Source organism: Protobothrops mucrosquamatus, unplaced genomic scaffold, assembly GCF_001527695.2.
Source record: "Protobothrops mucrosquamatus isolate PMUCROS unplaced genomic scaffold, P.Mucros_1.0 scaffold1401, whole genome shotgun sequence".
Lineage (NCBI taxonomy): Eukaryota > Metazoa > Chordata > Lepidosauria > Squamata > Viperidae > Protobothrops > Protobothrops mucrosquamatus.
In genome coordinates, this window is record NW_015387586.1 from 40,611 (window position 1) to 58,811 (window position 18,201).

An 18,201-nucleotide genomic window follows, 5' to 3' on the forward strand; every position below is an offset into this window, starting at 1 on the left:
AAAATAATTTCCAGTAGCTAATACATGTTTTGAACATACAGAACAGAATCTATGTTGCATAGTAATGCCTGGGCTATTTTGGGTATGAAATTATTATTTTAGATGGAATACTTTAATGAACTTGTTATGAATTTGTAATGAATCTCATATGTAATTGCTATTATTATGGTTTGTTGCACAGTCATCAGATGTTTAGATGGAATTTGGCATTTTTATCTACCTATCAAGTCCTTCCCAAGGACCCAGGATAGGCAGATGATGTTGTTTGATGGTGTTAAAGATACCATCACAGGATGTAAGCTGTTCCAAATAAACTTTCTTTTGCAATTGATTGATGGTTTTTCTCTTCTCTTCTCTTCTCTTCTCTTCTCTTCTCTTCTCTTCTCTTCTCTTCTCTTCTCTTCTCTTCTCTTCTCTTCTCTTCTCTTCCCTTCCCTTCCCTTCCCTTCCCTTCCCTTCTCTTTTTCTGCAGTTGCCAGTCTCAGCAAGTAACTTATTATTACTAATCAATATTTTATCAATGCATTTATTTCATTGGGAAAGTGTGACCCAAAAAGAAAAAAACTCCACATCTTTAGGCAAAACAAGTTCTATAGTCAGCTTAAAAATGCGTAAAAATATATCCTAAAAAAATGGGGGCAACCAGTTATCTGCTGTGCTTTTATTATGCCTCCTGTACAGTTAGCATGGCAGGCTTGTTGTAATCCTGTCTAAGAGGAGAAGCTTCAGATCTGATTATACATTTTGTAATAATTAGATGGAACAGTTGCCATCTGGAGACCAGCATCTTACATATATAAGGCATTATAATCCTCTGTATCTGCAGAAATAGTGATCAAATGCAGTTGCTTGGTTGTCAACTCTTCTTGATGCAGCCTTTTTACTGACTGGAAGGGAATCTATGGCAAGCTGGATAGAACCACAAAGAGAGAAAACCAATGAATTTGATGATCTAAACTCATTTGCTCCACTAAGAGCAAGGAGACCTGGAATTATTGCTCTTGGACTCATCTCTCATTATTTGGCTAGCTGAATATAATTATCAAAATAATTTATTATGGGGATGAAAATGACCTGGAATTTATAATCTACAAGCTGGAATAATTATTAAAAACCAAAATACTGAACTTCAGTTCTGGAAGATAATTCACCAGAGGAAAGTGTTAGATAATAGAATACTAATGGGAAAAATGCATGGCAAAGGATTTTTTTTCTATCGGTGCTTCAGTGCTTCAGAATTTTTCCCACACAAAAAAAATAAAAATTAAAGAAGAAATGTGCTAGAGTTAAACTAAAAGTCAAAACATAGCATGGAATGTTTTTACTTAATTTTATAGAGTACTACTTGTTTTCTGTGTAAGAAAGGCTAATCTGAGAATTAGTAGGGAGCTTTCAATTATTTTCGAGCTGTTCTTCAGAAAAAGAGGACCAGGATTTATTTCATACTAGGTATAGCCCTGAGTAAGTATTATAAAACCACTAGTCTAGCTTTTGTGATTGTTTGATGTTAAGAAAATTATTTCCTGTGTTAAACTATTCAGCATATTATTCCAGTAATTATTTTATGGTACATTTTTAAATTCCAAAGATCATTTCAAAAAGGAGCTACTTTTTAATGTTTAGGAATGATAATTGTAGATCAAAAGGTATCAGTGCAATACATCATTATAATACTTCTATGACCTGCAATTAAATATTTGATATACAAGAATCAAAATGCAATCCTAAAACCACCACCAAATATGTGTGCATAGGATTGCCCAATTGATCACAAATCAAACATAATGAATCTACATTTACAACATCTGCCCCAAGACTAAAAAAAAGAAAAAAAATTTCTTTTACTGTTTGATAAGATGTTTCTAACTTCAGTTTGTGTTGAAGCTTGAATCATGCTGTTGCTTCTTAGTACTGTAGTGCAAAGTATGTATGACTTTTTCTCATAATACTAGAACTTTGGGCTGTTCAATTAATCTAAAAGGTGGAAGATTCAGGAAAAAAGGAAATATATATAGTACAGCTTCAGTTCTAGCTACTGTATCACCTTTATTAGATGAATTTGTTTATTTAGTATATGGTGTATCATACATGGATTTTCAATACATATTGACATTTCACCTAGATTAAACACACAGTAAAATATGAATGTTAAAAAAGATCTACATTCAGATACCAATGTCAAGGCCATCTAACCATTGAAGTACAGCTTCATTTATGTGAGAGAAAAAAATCAGATATTGGACTGGTATATGCCCATGATGTGATCTACCGTTTGACATGGGACCCTGCAGTTACACTGAGGGGAAGATATGCTGTATGAGGTGCAAATCTGATTCAAGATTGTCCATTGCTGGTGTGGTAGTTCAAAACCTGGCACCTTTTGCATAGGATGATTTAAATATCTACTTCTGTTGGGCTTTCAATAATTCATTTGGGTTTCCATTCAGAATCAGTGTTAAACTTGTTAAGCAGATGTTGGTTTAACTGATGGGTTTCCTAGATTTGAACCTTCCAATGGATAAATGATGAAGGTTGGTGTGCACTGGTAGGAGTGAGTTGTTCATAATTGTTCATATTTTGTCTGTATTCTCTCACTAATGCATCTTGCTTTTGTAAAGCTAGCAGTGCTATATAGCTCAGAACAGAAAGCCAGCAAGTTGGGGTGACTTTAATGCACCTGCTTATAACTCCCATGATTTCATTGAATCTGGTGTCTAGCTTACTAGTATGGCAGCTGTTGAACCAAAATCAGCCAGATTTTTTGCCTTCTTTACTGGTTTTCAAAAAGTGGTTTGGGAGCACAGGTCATTTCTCCTGGGCGAGGTGGAGTTTTCCTCTTGCCGGATACCATTCAACAATAAATCCATCTGAATTCTGTAAAAAACTGAACAACATATTAAGGAAGCCCAAGAGAAATTAAACAGAGTATGAAATATTTAATCAGATGAATAAAAAGCAACCTTTGTACCAAGTTAAATTGGATTTTGAAATGGACACAACTGTATATAATTTTAATAGGTAATAAAATCTGCAAGTAAAGATATTAGCTAGATCCTACCAGTCTTTGTGAAATTTGGAGATAACCAAATTTATGGACCTATTTAAATCATTGATCTTGGCAAGAATGACTGTTTGTTGCTTTTGTTGAAATCTCCTTTGTTGGCTATACATAAATTAGGGAAATGTTCTTCTTGAGATTGTGAGACAAAACATTGACTTCTTGTCTCTTTATTTCCAGATTGCTTTTAAAATGAGTAAAACATCTTCAACCAACAACTCAGTGATCCAACCTTACAGTTCACAGAGTGAACAGTCTTTATCTGTGCGCCCATCCAATGTCATCGAACCTAGTGTGGCCAAACGGATCTGCTTTTATAAGAGTGGAGATCCTCAGTTTAATGGAATCAAAATGGTTGTAAATAGCCGCTCTTTCAGATCATTTGATGCTCTGCTTGACAACTTGTCAAGAAAAGTTCCTCTGCCTTTTGGAGTAAGGAATATTACTACACCGAGGGGGATGCACAATGTCAACAATCTGGAAGACCTTGAAGATGGAAAATCATACATTTGCTCCCAACAAAAAAAAATCAAACCCATTAATTTGGAAGTGGCCAGAAGAAAGCCATTGCCATGGCAAATTAGTAGGCCCATCAGTGCTGGCCGTAGGGCTGTACAGTTAACTAAAGACAGCAAAGGAACTGTGTTCCAACGAGGTAGCACTATACAACTCAGCACCCCTAAGAAGTTGCTCGTTTTCAAAAATGGCAATGCAAAAATTCGGTGCACAGTTGTCTTGGGTAAGAAGAACACACAAAGTTTTGAGGCCTTTCTGGACCACATCAGTGAATTAATGCAGTATTCAGTGTTGAAATTATATACTATGGATGGGAGAAAGGTAAGTTAACTGTAAGATAAGCATCAAACATTTTTTCTTTTTGTGGGGTTGGGAGAGAGACTTCTTGTGAGTCAGACAATATCTCTGATGAAATGCTTTTCAGTAGAGGTGCTTTTACTATCCAAGTAGGCCATCAAAAGAGAAACATTTTCACTTTTATAGCAAGTATTGTTTATTTGTTTATGTTTATGTTTATTTAAATTTGTATACCACCCTATCTCCCTTACGGGACTCAGGGCGGTGAACAGGCGATAATAAAAATCACAATAAATATCTATTCTAAAATCAGATTAAATAAATAAAGGCCTGCTCTAAAATACCCCATATAAAAACCTGTACTAAAACCTAATTAAGACTATGCCAGGCCAGCCGCACGGAATAGATGGGTTTTCAGGGCTCGGCAAAAAAGGCGCAGGTCCGCAGTTGTACGTAGGTCGGGGGGTAGGTCATTCCAGAGGGCAGGAGCTGCCACAGAGAAGGCTCTCCCCCTGGGGGTCGCCGGCTGGCATTGACTGGCCGACGGCACCCTAAGGAGGCCCTCTCTGTGGGAGCGGACTGGTCAAAGGGAGGTATTTGGTAGGAGGCGGTCTTGCAAATACCTAGGTCCATTGCCATGGAGCGCTTTAAAGGTTGTTACTAACACCTTGAAGCGCACCCGGAAAGCCACAGGCAGCCAGTGCAGCTCACGCAGGAGAGGTGTTACATGGGAGTATTTAGAGGCCCCCAAGATCCCCCGCGCGGCCGCATTCTGAACTAGCTGGAGCCTCCAGGTGCACCTCAAGGGGAGCCCCATGTAGAGAGCGTTGCAATAGTCCAGGCGGGAAACAACGAGGACTTGAGTGACCGTGCATAGAGCGTCACGATCCAGAAAGGGGCGCAACTGGCGTATCAGGCGAGCCTGATGAAAAGCCCCCCTGGCCACGGCTGTCATATGATCGTTTAAAGACAGCCGAGTGTCCAGGAGGACGCCCAAGTTGCGGGCCCTCTCCACAGGGGCTAATGACTCATCCCTGATAGCCAGGGATGGAGCCAACTGGCTATGTCGTGATGCCGGAAACCACAGTCACTCGGTCTTGGACGGGTTGAGTCGAAGCCTGTTCCTCCCCATCCAGAATCGCACGGCCTCCAGGCACCGGGACATTACTTCCGCGGCATCGTTGGGGTGGTCCGGGGTGGAGATGTACAGCTGGGTGTCATCTGCGTACTGATGAAACTCCACCCCGAAACCACGGATGATCTCACCCAGTGGCTTCATATAAATGTTGAACAGGAGAGGCGAGAGGACCGACCCCTGTGGTACCCCACAAGTGAAGCACCTTGAGGTCGACCTCTGTCCCCCTGCCAACACAAATTGCGACTGGTCCGAGAGGTAGGAGGAGAACTACCGTAAAACGGTGCCCCCCAACCCCCCTAAATTGAAGCATATGGAGAGGTCATCCATTTTTTCTAATTTTACTAAACGCATATTTAATATGGTAGTGAGCTGGGTGGCAAACGAATAAAATAAATAAAATAAGTTTTACTCAGCTTTTGTTACTAGTAGGTTAACGTCTTACATTTCAGCATCTATATATGTTTTTCTTTATTTATTTGTCTGTTTGTTTGCTGCCCATCTCACAAAACAAGTGACTCTACAACAAATTTATTGTTAAATTTTTCACCCACACAGATCAAGAAAAGTAGTCTGCCATCTTTCCAAGTCTTTTACATTTAAAACGGTTGAGTTACATTGTCCTGTATTCCCTAGTTATTACTAGATGTTTCAGTATTAAAGATGAACATGGAAATGTTAGAAGCACAAAGTAAGGAAGTCTTGGTAAATGCGAAGAACTAGCCTTGCTTTAATCTGCACCTTCCTGTTCTACTTCAACTGTGTACTCTTGTTAAGGAGCTTTTCCAGAGCATCTACAGGAGTGTCCTCAATCTTACTACTTGCAATTAGCTACATCATAATCTCTTAAAGGCTATACTATGCTTAGACTTCTCATGAGACATAATTCTTGTTTTTTTTTCCTACAAAGACCTGAAGCAATTCTATTACCCCTACCTACATCTTTATTTTGCCCCAGAAGGAAGCACAGAAATGAGTCCTTTTGTCAATTAGCATCATTTAGAGTCATCTTGTAACATAGAAAAACAATGATTTTCAGTGCAAATTATTGTTATATGTGTTGTTGTGCATTAAAATTGAATATAATTCTGTGTATTCTAGACTTCTGTGCAGTTTTTTTTAAAAAAAGGAAGCACTAAGTAGGAGAAAAGTGCCTCTTTCCATCACTGTTGCATAGGAATAACAGCTTTTCAATGCTCATTTTAAAATTGAAACTATTTGGAGACTTGTTTCATGTTTTTGTATCTAATATATATTTAGGCTCACATTGCTAAACATTACAGTTTATTTAAATTTTGAAAAGTTATATTGATTGTGATGCTAAACCCTAATGACAGTTCCAAAGCTGTAACCTTGAGTTCCAACTGCAAATAATTCCATGTTTTTTAGTACACACAGACACACACACACATAAACTGGAAACAAATACATTCCTTATGATTTCATAGGAGTGAACAAATTTGGGCAGGCAGAGGAGCTAGCTATTTTTAAATGTTTCTCTGCCTGCTGCCTTCCAGCAGATTTCTGCTATTTAAAAAAACACAGTTGAAATATTTTAAGTTTTCTTTTCCCAAAATGGCTGTGGTAAAGCTTTGATGAATATTTAATATCAATATTTCTTTGTCAAACAAGAAAAATGCTAGTACTGTGATTATAGAAGAGATGGTTTTTAATTATGATTTAGGGCTGTAAAATCTTTTTTAAATGTTAATTATGATTAGGGCTGTAACATTTTATTTAAAAGCTTTCATTGTTACATGAACTTTTTTTTCATATTAGGGATGATAGCATGATACTTACCAGCATTGCAGCATTTACAGATAACTACCTGCTGGACACATTCTTGCTGAAATACACCATGAGTTTATAAAACTTTTTAAAAATTTTCAAATGACAACATTTCAGTTACTCAGCCTAGTTTTATGTAGAATTTTTCTGATTCCCAGGGAGATTTAAAGGAAGTAGAGGTGGGTAGTAGGTGGAAAATGGAGCAATGCTAATAAAAGGAAAGAATAATAGATCAGCCTGAGAAAGGGTAAACCTTGAAGCAGAGGCTGTGGTGTGCTGAAGATGCCTCTCAAAAGCTGATGGAGTTGTTTCTTTTTCAGGTTTCCAACCTTCAGGGTCTGCTATTGTGTTCTGGAGCGGTTGTGGCTGCAGGGAGAGAACCCTTTAAGGCAGGGAATTATGATCCTCGTAGGTATTCATTGCCTTCAAGACTGCCGGGAGTCTCCAGTCGTGTTCACCCCCAAACAAACCTCAAGTCAGAGAGCAGAAAAAGTAAGTTCCTTAAATTTTTCCCACTTTTCCCCATTCTTTTAAATTATCGATAAGGTCAGCCTTAGTATTAGATAGAACAAATTGGCCAGCTTGGGAAACTAATTTTGGGTATCATGAAAAAGATAACAAATGGTTAGTTAGTTAATAGGCTGCTGCTGCTGATGATGATGATTTAGCCTGGGCATTGGGGAAACAGAGAAAGACAGATAACAGTGTTATTTTCAGCTTTAGGTGCCGAAATAATTTAACTTACTTTCACTCTCCACTTTGAAATTGAAAGAATGTGAAATGTCTTTTGTTGTCTTCAGAAAACAGGATATCTTTGGCCTGCGTTTATATATATAAAAAAAGCAAAACACAAAGACCGGACTGAACATTACCAGCAGTCATGTGTCAATCACTTTGTTTTATCCCAATCTACTTTGCTGAATTGCTATAAAATTTTGATGAATATTATATAATTATTTGTTTATTATATCAATTTATATAGTAGTGCATCTCACAGTTGCTAAATTAACAAAAAGGAATTTCAGTGTATACTCAGCCCTGTTATATTAGGAATGCTTTTGTTTATTTGTTTTTGCCTAATTTAATTTGTTTTTGCCTAATTTATCTGCATGTTTTGTACTAACAACATTTTTTGTGTTTTTTTTTTTGCCTGTTTGCTACCTGTCTGCTGCTTTTGTTTTGGATGATTATGCTGGATGACTATCTTCTGCACTTTTAATCTAACCTTGTCATGTTGGGTACTTTCAATAAATTGCTTGAAAGTGAGTGGGATTCAGATAGATTCAAGAGCCAGGACCCAGATGTTCTCTGCTTCTTCTTATAAGGAATACAGCAATGATAACAATTCAGATTCCTCTTTTATACCTGACAATGACATGGACACAGTAAAAAATTGTTTGCATGCTGATGAAGATTCCCCTGTGGGGCATTTCACTGATGACATTGAAAAGTCTGTTCATCTTAATCAAGATGGCAGTATGACAGTTGAGATGCGAGTTCGATTCAAGATTAAAAAAAAGGAAACTATAAAATGGACCACTACTGTTACTCATGCTGGCACTTCAGCAGTCATTCCAGAAGATCAAGCATCTGATTTAAATATTTTGACATATAAAAATCCCACAGAGGAGTTCAGAATCCCTGAAAATGATGTCCTAATGCAGCAAATCTGTACAAAAATGATCAATCAAAATTCCTCGAATCAATTTAAAACTAACACTTATGACCTCTGGCAGGATCCACTGATGAACACAGAGTTGAGACAGGAAAGAAATAATGATTTTAAACTTGATTTCCATAGACCTGCTACTCCTGGGCCTAGAAAAGTTGGACAAAAGAAAGCACTGGTTGAAAGTCTTACAATGGTATCAGACACAAGTGTCCAAAAAAAGATGGTAGGTCAATTTTCTATCAGTGAAGAAATGGACAATGGCAAAACCAAATCTAAGCACTGCATGATTACTCATGCTAGCAGCCAAATAACAAATGTTACTAACCCCCAAATTAGTGGTGTATGCAATAATCATACACTGAATCAAACTCAGACTGAGCAAGAGGAGAAACAGATGTTGAGTAAAGACACAATTAAAACATCCTATGATCTGCCTGCAGACGATGGCTTATTACAGAATGTTTTGGAGAAATCAGTTGTAGAGAAAGGGTTACCTAACAGTTTAACACCTGAAAGTTATTCTAGTATTGGACAAGGACAATCTTTGGTAAAGAGGAATAATACATCTAGACCATGTTTATCTAATAAATGTGATGCTGTAGAACAAGAACTAAGTTCCTTTAACAACCATTCAGAATGGTCTCAGTCAAAAAGCAAAGAAATGATATATGACCAATGTCAAATTCACCATTGTTCCTCATCATTGCCTCCTAAAAGCAATAATACAATTTGTAAATGTGCTCAAACGATTCCTACGGTAACAGGATCTGATTGCATTACTGCTACGGTCCTTTCTGATGAAAGCCAAGCTACATCATCTAGTGAGAAAAAGAAAAAGAAGAAGAAAAAGAATAAATTTTCTTTAGATATTATGAAACAAAATGTAAGTTCCCCAAAGGACTCATATGACATTTCCACTGAAGGAAATACAGAGAATAAAGTAAACACCTGCACAATTCACAACACAAGAGAGACGATGAATCATTCCCCTACCCAGTTAGCAATTCATAAAGGAGGGCTTGCATTTCCTATTGGAAACTCTGATGGTGCTATTAAAATTGTAAACAACAGAGGTGATCTATATAGCCAGGTTTCAATCACATCCCAACAGAATGAATTAGAAGATAACATAAAGAAAAATCTAAATAGTCAGTTGTCCCACCAAAATAGCAAATCTATGAAAGCTGAAGATCTACTATTAATAAAGGATAACACAAAACATGAATTTGAACAGATTAAAGACGGGACATGTAAAGCTCTTAATAAAATAGAAGGACCACCTGCTTCACTAAAGCCTTTAGCTGATTTAGGAAATGGTCAGAAGGCAGAAGATAAAAAGGGAAAGATTATTTCAAACAACTTGATAAAATCATCCTCAAAACACAAAGAAGTGAAAAAGAAAAAAAAATCTGAAAGAGCTACAGGCAGTATAGACAAAGTATTGGATGAAACGAAAGTGTTGGATACGCTGGGGCATTCAGATTTTACAAATGAGATTACAAAACAATCTCTTGAAAACTACATTCAAACCTGGTTGCAAAATGTATATCCAAAGGCTGTGAGCCCCTCCAAACACTGGGCTCCTATAAACATGATGAACAAAAACCCACATCAGCTGACAGTAAAAACAGTCTTAGATAAAGGAAGTAAAGAAACTGGGAGGAATAATATTCCTGAAGATCAACTGAAGAGTACATTAAATAATCTTAATGAAGTGCAAGCTTTGGAAGAATCACTTAAAGAATTATATGAAACACACAAAGATTGTTTAAGAAATGTTGATGGCATCTTGAAAGATGAAGATAAATATCTGATGCTATCAGATACCCAGGAAAAAGCAAAATTTTCTATCTGTGATATTTCACATAAATGTAATAAAAAGCTTCAGGAAGAAACTGATCATGCAAGATGTAATTCTGAAATAAATGCTCAAGTTGATCCTAAATCTGTCCCAGGGATTGAGGCACAGAAGTATTGCAAAAATAGTCTTTTGCTACATAAGTTGAAATCAGCAATTTTCAATTTTGAAAAAAACAAAATAGGATGCCTCGAAAATTTAAATTGTCTTTCAGATATTTTTTCTTCTTCTCTCCTTGGATCTCCTTCCAATCTCCTACTAGTTTGGCTTCTACTAAACCTGAAAGAAAGTTTGCCCTTTATAAATAAGGATGACATGGTAGGAACTAGTTGCAGTTGTTCAGAAATCTTTATGCTATCGCAATATTTGAAACAGATTGCGGCTAAAGAAGAAGATGAAAACTTAATGACAGCTGCTTCTGACGTGCAGGATTGCACAGCAAACTGCTTGATATTCTCCGGGGTGCAAATAGAAAAACAGGAATTGACAAATTGCCAAGAAAATATTGCTCAGATTGAAACTAAAAATATACCAGGTGCTGAAGAACAAGAAAAACCAAACAAGGATTTAATTCTGAATGACAGTTTAAATTCTGAAGAAGTTTTAGATGTGAAAGAGGTAGCAGAAGAGCTACAGAGCAACTGTGAAGAACAGAAACCATGCAGCAGGCCAGCAGAAAATTCAGATATGTATGAAATGATTGTGATGCAAAATCTAAACTACACTAAAGCACATTCAGGAAATGTGGTTTCAAATGAAGACTTTCTTGAAGAAAATGAGTCTATTACATTGCAAGAATTAGAGGAAAAAATCCCAGATCCATCATTAAATAATGAAAAACCTGAGCTATTTGAAGAATCTAATATCTCTATTTTCAACAGTAGTGATCATACTAATGGGCGGATTTTTGATCTAGAATCATCACAATTAGACGATGAAGAATTAAATAGCTCAGAAAAGCAAAAATACATAGCATTAATATGTGAAAAAGAAAAGTCTGATGAGAATCTTACTTCAACTATTAAAAATACTATAAATGAGAACCATGTAGAAACTTCTACAACGGACAATCTAGAGGAAAATGATTCTTCAGTGGAAACCTCAGAGCAATTACCAATAACTTTACCACAACCTTTCCTTTATGAATCTAATAAAATTCCAATCAATATTGAAGATAAAAAGTCCAGAGTGAAATTAATAATAAATCACCTTGAATGTGGATCTCATTCAAATGCTTCTTCGGAGTTGAAAAAGACCATTGGAAGTCCTGGCACGTCTGATTTGTCTGATTATCGACCAGAAACTGATGAAAGTGACTGCAGGTCTAGGCCTTCTAGTGACTTGTCTGATGAAAGTACAGATGAAGCAATATATGAAAAAAACTACAACACAGGCTATGTAAAAAGAACTATTGAACGACTTTATGGTAAGGCAGAAACTGCATTTAAACCCATTTCCAAGCTTGGTTCTCCATATTTGGGTCAGATGCTACCCAAAGATGCAGAGGTTCCCTTACATGTAATCAGCAATAAAATCCCTTTGTTTGGTCAAGTTCATAATGAATGGCCTGAGGATAAAGTAGCTTCTTCATTAATATCATACGGTAACCATGATTTAAATGCAATCAGTGATGAATATGCTATTTTGCCAACCCCCGAATTCAGCCTTAATGGGGAAGAAACATATAATGCTGACTGTTCATTGCAAAATGCTAACCAACACAGTGAGTTTAAGGCCCAGATTGCTGAAAATGAAGGGATACTGATCGATAAAGGAAAATGGCTTCTTAAAGAAAACCATTTAATAAGAAAATCACCTCCTGATAACAGTGGAGTGTATGGCAAAATGGATACAACATCAGCTGATACCTTTTCTGACAATCATAGTAGTGATGCTCCCTATTCTCATTTGCAGAATATGGAGCTAAGGTCAGCATTGAAAGAAATATCATCTTCTGATTTGGAATATATGGCAAAGCCTTGTGGCAATGAAGGCAATTATTTCAACATGCCTCATAATAGTGATTCAGAGTTTTTTCCTGATGTTCCAGATATAAAATGCAAGAGCAGCCCAAATAAGAGGAAGGAATACAACACTTCTTCAGAAGGTTGCACAGAGCTGAACTGCTATCCCTCAGCATTCTCAATGGCTGAATTTAAATTACCTAACAATCAAATACACCCTCTAGATCAGATTACAGATGATGCACCAGTTCGGACCCAGCCGACTAGGAATGCTACTTCAAACAGGAATAGGCCTGAGACTCAAGATTCTTTAGATAAACTCCATGCTATTTGTGGACAACATTGCCCCATACTGACAGCCCTCATAAAGCCACTGAATGAGCAGATCAGAGGATGTGCTTATCAAAAAGCGTCTGATATTGAGAATCTAATCTGGCTACCATACTCAATAAATAAATCCATAGGGAAACCCCATGATCAGCTGAAGATCAGCTGCATTAATCAGTTTTCAATTAAGATTTTTGGAAGATATTACACTGAGAACATCTTAGATATTACAAATTGTAATAATTTTAAGTTACTTTTATCTCTAAATTCTCTCTATGGTATCACAAAGTTTACTAAAGGAATGCTATTAAAGCCAGAGGTATACAAGAATCACAAAAGTAGCACAAGAAAAGATGATGCTCTTGATGGGATAACAGTGGAACACAATAAGAATTTATCAAGCTATCAAAGCACAAGAAGTAATGCCAATCAATTTGTTGGAGAAAAAAAGACTCCTTTATTAGAACATTTTATAGCAAGTAGTCAAAATGAAGCGTATTACTATCAAAGGAATTTCATAAAAGCGACTTACTGGGAAATAACTGTATATCTGAAAGATAGAAGTGTTCAGTCTTTGCAACTTTTATTAATATTTAAACAAAAACCATCATTCAACAAAAAATATTTTTGGTTGCTTGTTTTTCTCAGTATTCTTAGCCTTTCTGTAATGTAGAAAATGCAGACTTTTCATCCAAGAAGTTCAGGTAATATTAGAATAAAGATATGTTGCTTGTGCCTATCTCAAGATTAAATTGCAAACTCCGTAATTTTATGAGAATTAAAGAAAAAGAACTGTGAGTAGAGTAGATATAGAATAGATAATAGATAGATAGAATAGATATCCTAATGGTAGTTGACAAAGAACAAGTAATAGCTGAATTGATATCTGAGTAATGGATTCAGTCAAACAGAAAAGACAAAAGTTCATTTTATCAACACTGCCATTTCCAGCTTAAAACAATCTTGGAAATTCTCTCATCCAGTAATATTTAATGTGATACATTAGTATATATTAGTGTGCGCATGCACGTGCATGTGCATGTGCGCGCGTGCACACACACACACAATGTATTTAAGAACTGGGTTTTTTTTATCAAATTGTTGACTAAAATTAATCTCCTATAAAATAAAATGAATTGATCTCTCTGCAGATATCAACCATTTTTTTATACAAAGAAATAAACTCTATAGAGATTGTTTTTCTTCTTTGAGGGAAGGGGAGGAGGAGGAGACAGAAAAAGAGAAAGAAAGAAAAAGAGAAAGAAGAAATGAATGGAAATAGGATGAAGGGATAGCAGTTGCCTTTGGAAAACAAGAAAAAACTAGATAGAGAAGGAGATCAGAACTAGATAGAAATTAGGTGATGGCAAGAGGTAACTGAATAGGGGAAGAAAGGTGAAAAAACCCCACCCTTGTTTAGGTATTGGCAGCTTCCTGAAATTAATTTCCTCCAAGCACAAATTTAATTATCTGTAGCTAGATTAATTTAGATAAAAAATCAGTGGTATAAGTATTCCAGCAAGTGAAATAATTTTCAAATTAGAACCATTATATATCAGAAATCACCAGGGAGAAAAGTTTCTGTGTCTTTTACTCAGAAAATTACAATGCACCAGAGGAAAGTGGTTTATTTCCCTGGAAGTCTGCAGTTGGTTCTTTACATAATTGATTAAATATTATTAGTAACAAAACAATTCTTACAGATATTAACTGGAAAACTAGAAAATCACAGTTAAACAGCCCTTCCCGCTCATAAGGCAGATCTTCAAAAGCAGGCATGCCTTGAATGATTTGAAATTCTTCCTCATTCCTTTGCTTTCAAACCTATTCTTAACAGCAATTTTAAGAACCTCAGTTCACAGGTAATGGTGGCAAAATATACCTGTATTTGCTGTTAGTAAGTATAATACTTTTTCTAATGAAACATTGCATCTTTATTTTGTGGAAGTTCAAGCTAAAGGGGAAAAAAGTAGTTATTAAGTTCTCTCTCTCTCTCTCTACCCATGCAACTTTATAAAAAAAGTGAGTACATAACCCACTGCAGCATAATTAATTCAACCTAGGTAAAGGACAATTTTCCCATCTATCAAAAACATTTTAGAAACAACCAGCAGGCTACTAAAACCACTTGGCATCATTCTAGTACACAAATCAAGCAAAACCCTCCAAAACAGTTAAATAAACCAAAAGACCCAGTACCCCCATAAGAAGAAAAAAGAGGCCTCATCTACAATATTCAATAAAAGGACTGCAACAGCCACTGTAAAGGGGGCTGGCAGAAGACTAGCAGAGGACATTCATAAACACCAACTAGCAGCCAGAAGAAATGATGAAAATTCCTAAATTTCACAACATATGGACAGATTCAATTATAGATAGATGATAGATAGATGATAGATAGATAGATAGATAGATAGATAGATAGATAGATAGATAGATAGATAGATAGAAATAAATAAATAAATAAATAAATAAATAAATAGGGAGTAACCTCACATTCACTCATGCCGATGATGTTAGTTAGGTAATGAAATGTCTACAGAGTACCAAGAACACCACAGTTCATTCCTGAGCGACATATATTCTCTTCTATTAAACTTATTTAAAATTTACGTTATGATATTTAAGATCAGAAACACCTGAAATACTTTGATATTTTGATGTTTATGGAAGTAGCCATTTTTGTTCTTCAGATATAAACTGCCTATATCAAGCTTCAAAGAAACCTCATGAGGTTTCAATCATTTCTGTTTCTGGTTTGCCTATAGACATGGGGGGGAGGGGAAGAAGGGAATGTACATTTGCAGGTGGGAAGCTGCTAAGCCTGGGAACCAAGTTATTCACGATTTTGTTTTGAGAACTGAAGATTCTTTCTCATAATAATTGTTTGACGTTTAATTGGTTAATGTGACCTGTACTGTCAGGAGGGAAGGGAGGTTCTATACTTTTAATATAGTGATTTGGCACCAATTGAACCAGAGCTGATTTTCTATTCATCAGTGCTGATATGGTGCGCTCAATAAAGTTTTGCATTAGAGATTGGAATGTCTCAGCTGTGCTTACTTCGTTGGGATCATCAATCAGAACCTTGACAGCCTATATTCTTTGGCATCTTCCTAAATTGAATAAGATGCAAATTCTTTAGCCTTTGTTGATATGAACCCTAAGAATAGCCCATCCCCAATATTATGTATTCTCCAAAGTTCCCTTTTAAGCATTGAGAAATATGAAGGGGGAATAAGATCAGGTTAATTAACATTTCTTGGAATAAAGAATTATCTTTAAATGCTTAGGAGAATTAGCAAAGGATATTTTCTGAATTTCTATCAAAGCTCAGGCAAATGAAGGAGAAGCCCATTCATGACCCTCCTTCACCATGGGAAGAATCGACAAATAGCAGGACCATGGAGCTAATCTACATTTACCAAGTGGTCCCCAGCTCCAGTCCTCACATAAGCAACCAAAAAACTCCCTAGTGTTTTTTTTATGCCAGAAAAATGCAATTCTTACTGATTTTTAAAAGTTAAATATATGATTTTGACTAATCATTCTTAAATAAATAAATTTCTAAAGTTGGACAAATACCTGCATACACAGAACTAAAATATACTGCAAATGGACATTTATTCTATTTACAAATTCTGAAAATGTAGAAGTATCATTTTTTTTCTGCATTATAAATACCAATGAAATATTTTGGACATTTGTAAATGGAACATTATATTTCTACTAAATAAATTGTGTATGATCTTGAAATACAGTGCTGGAAAAACAATAAACCGTCTCTCAATAGCCCCACTTCTGCTCCTCTCTAAGATCTGCTCCAAAAATTTCTCAGTTGTCTGGAACAGATTTGAAGATGAGAAGAAGCTGGATCAGGAAGAAAGAACTGCTCCTGACTGAACAGTTTGAAGCTACTTCACTAGGAGAATTGCATCATGTTAAATGCATCAGATAAAATGCATGCATGTACATATTAGTGAATATCTGCTTAAAGGCCTGTTACTATTCAGAATTCTTTTATATTACAATAAATCCCCATATAGTAAACATGCTAGCAAATATAGAATGTGATTCTAAAAAAAAATATCAAAACAATCTAAACCAACACAGATTTCAGAGTCATGTAACTGAAACTTTTTATTTATTTATTTACATATGCATTCAACTAATGCCACTGAGATAGGCTATCTGAAGGACTACCCCAGCTCCAATTGCTTCTGTCTGTCCAGTACAATCAGGTAGAGTGCATTTGCTGGGGATTTCATCCATTTTACGGTGTCATCTTGTAGGATCCAGAAAGTGTGTGCAGCACCTGCCCTCTTAAGTGACTTTCTCTCAGAGATTTGCACACATAAACATCTCCATGATGTTTAGATAAATGTTGTAAACCTGATTGTTCTCCTAGACATTGGCATAGGTTTGGGGAGGCAAGGCATTGTTATTTTTGTCCGCTGATTTGGTATATTGTTTTTCCAGTCAGCTAAAGTTCTTTTTACTTGTTTCTCCATATGTTGATTATGATCTGTAAACTGCCCAGAGTCCTTAAGAATTTGGGTACTGTAGTCTCTAAATTTGTATGCATGGATGGATAAATTGATGCAGAGAGATAGCCAGATAATACTTCTTAGTTTTCATATCCAGTGTGCCCTCTGCCTTATTAATCCTATCTAAAGTCTAAGTTGAATAGCAATTATTTCTAGTTCATATTTCCTAAGATGCCAATGGCAGCTATGTTTTTGTGTAAATAAGCAAGTACATTCTGTTAAAACAATGTTTATCATTAAACTTGAAAAATTCGGTCCCTGTGCTTCTGGAGACATGGAAACCTCTGGACATGTCCTTCTTTTCTGCTGTTTTTATGGAGACATTTGAACAAAATTTATTTTCCTGATAATTAATAGGCATTCTGGCTGTTCCTATACTGTTTATCTTCAATGATTGCTTAAAGACAAACAGATTGTAGTCACAGTGCAGGTAGCTAGATTTTGCACAACAGCACTAAAGAATCGCTGGAACTTGATGAATAATCCATTATAACAATTTTATACAATTAATGCACCAAATCTATTTATATTATTACCCTGTTGTATTTTAGTACTTAATAACTATAGACTTTCACAATTAATAATACATTATAACAGGCCATGCTCTTGTTCATATGCAACTGATAGATTTGATTTGTTATTTGTCATTATTTTATTCTAAACTTTTAACTAGATACTGTTTGAATATTTTTAATTGTATTGGTCTTTGACTGTAATAAATATTTTAAATTTGAATATCATTAAGCTTGCAAAATAACTGTGAACAATAAACTGAATTACTACCATAAAGTTGTGATATAACTGAATGAAGAAAAATAAAGAATTCCTGATTAATTTGAGTCTTAATTTGCTTGCAAGGTGAACAATGTAAGTTGAAGGCCAATGCCAGGCTTGGTGACATCATAGCTGATTTTAGGAATGATTTTGTAAAACAAAGTTGTCTTAATTTTTTTTTTAGCATCTGGTTTTCAAGATGTAAGTCATTACTATTATCAGTTCATGGAACATAGATAATAAAATACATCCTCAGAGACTAAAC

General features: G+C 35.7%; 1 protein-coding gene across 1 annotated transcript in view; it reads left to right on the forward strand.

Moving 5' to 3' along the window:
* Window positions 1-3,241: 3,241 nt before the first annotated feature.
* The window catches only part of LOC107292677 (lipoxygenase homology domain-containing protein 1), a gene marked incomplete in the record, with an annotated part of 170,360 nt that continues 155,400 nt past the window's right edge, over window positions 3,242-18,201 (forward strand). Inside the window, 2 exon segments of the mRNA XM_029285202.1 lie at window positions 3,242-3,895; window positions 7,115-7,286. Coding sequence (XP_029141035.1) covers window positions 3,251-3,895; window positions 7,115-7,286 — 817 coding nt within the window.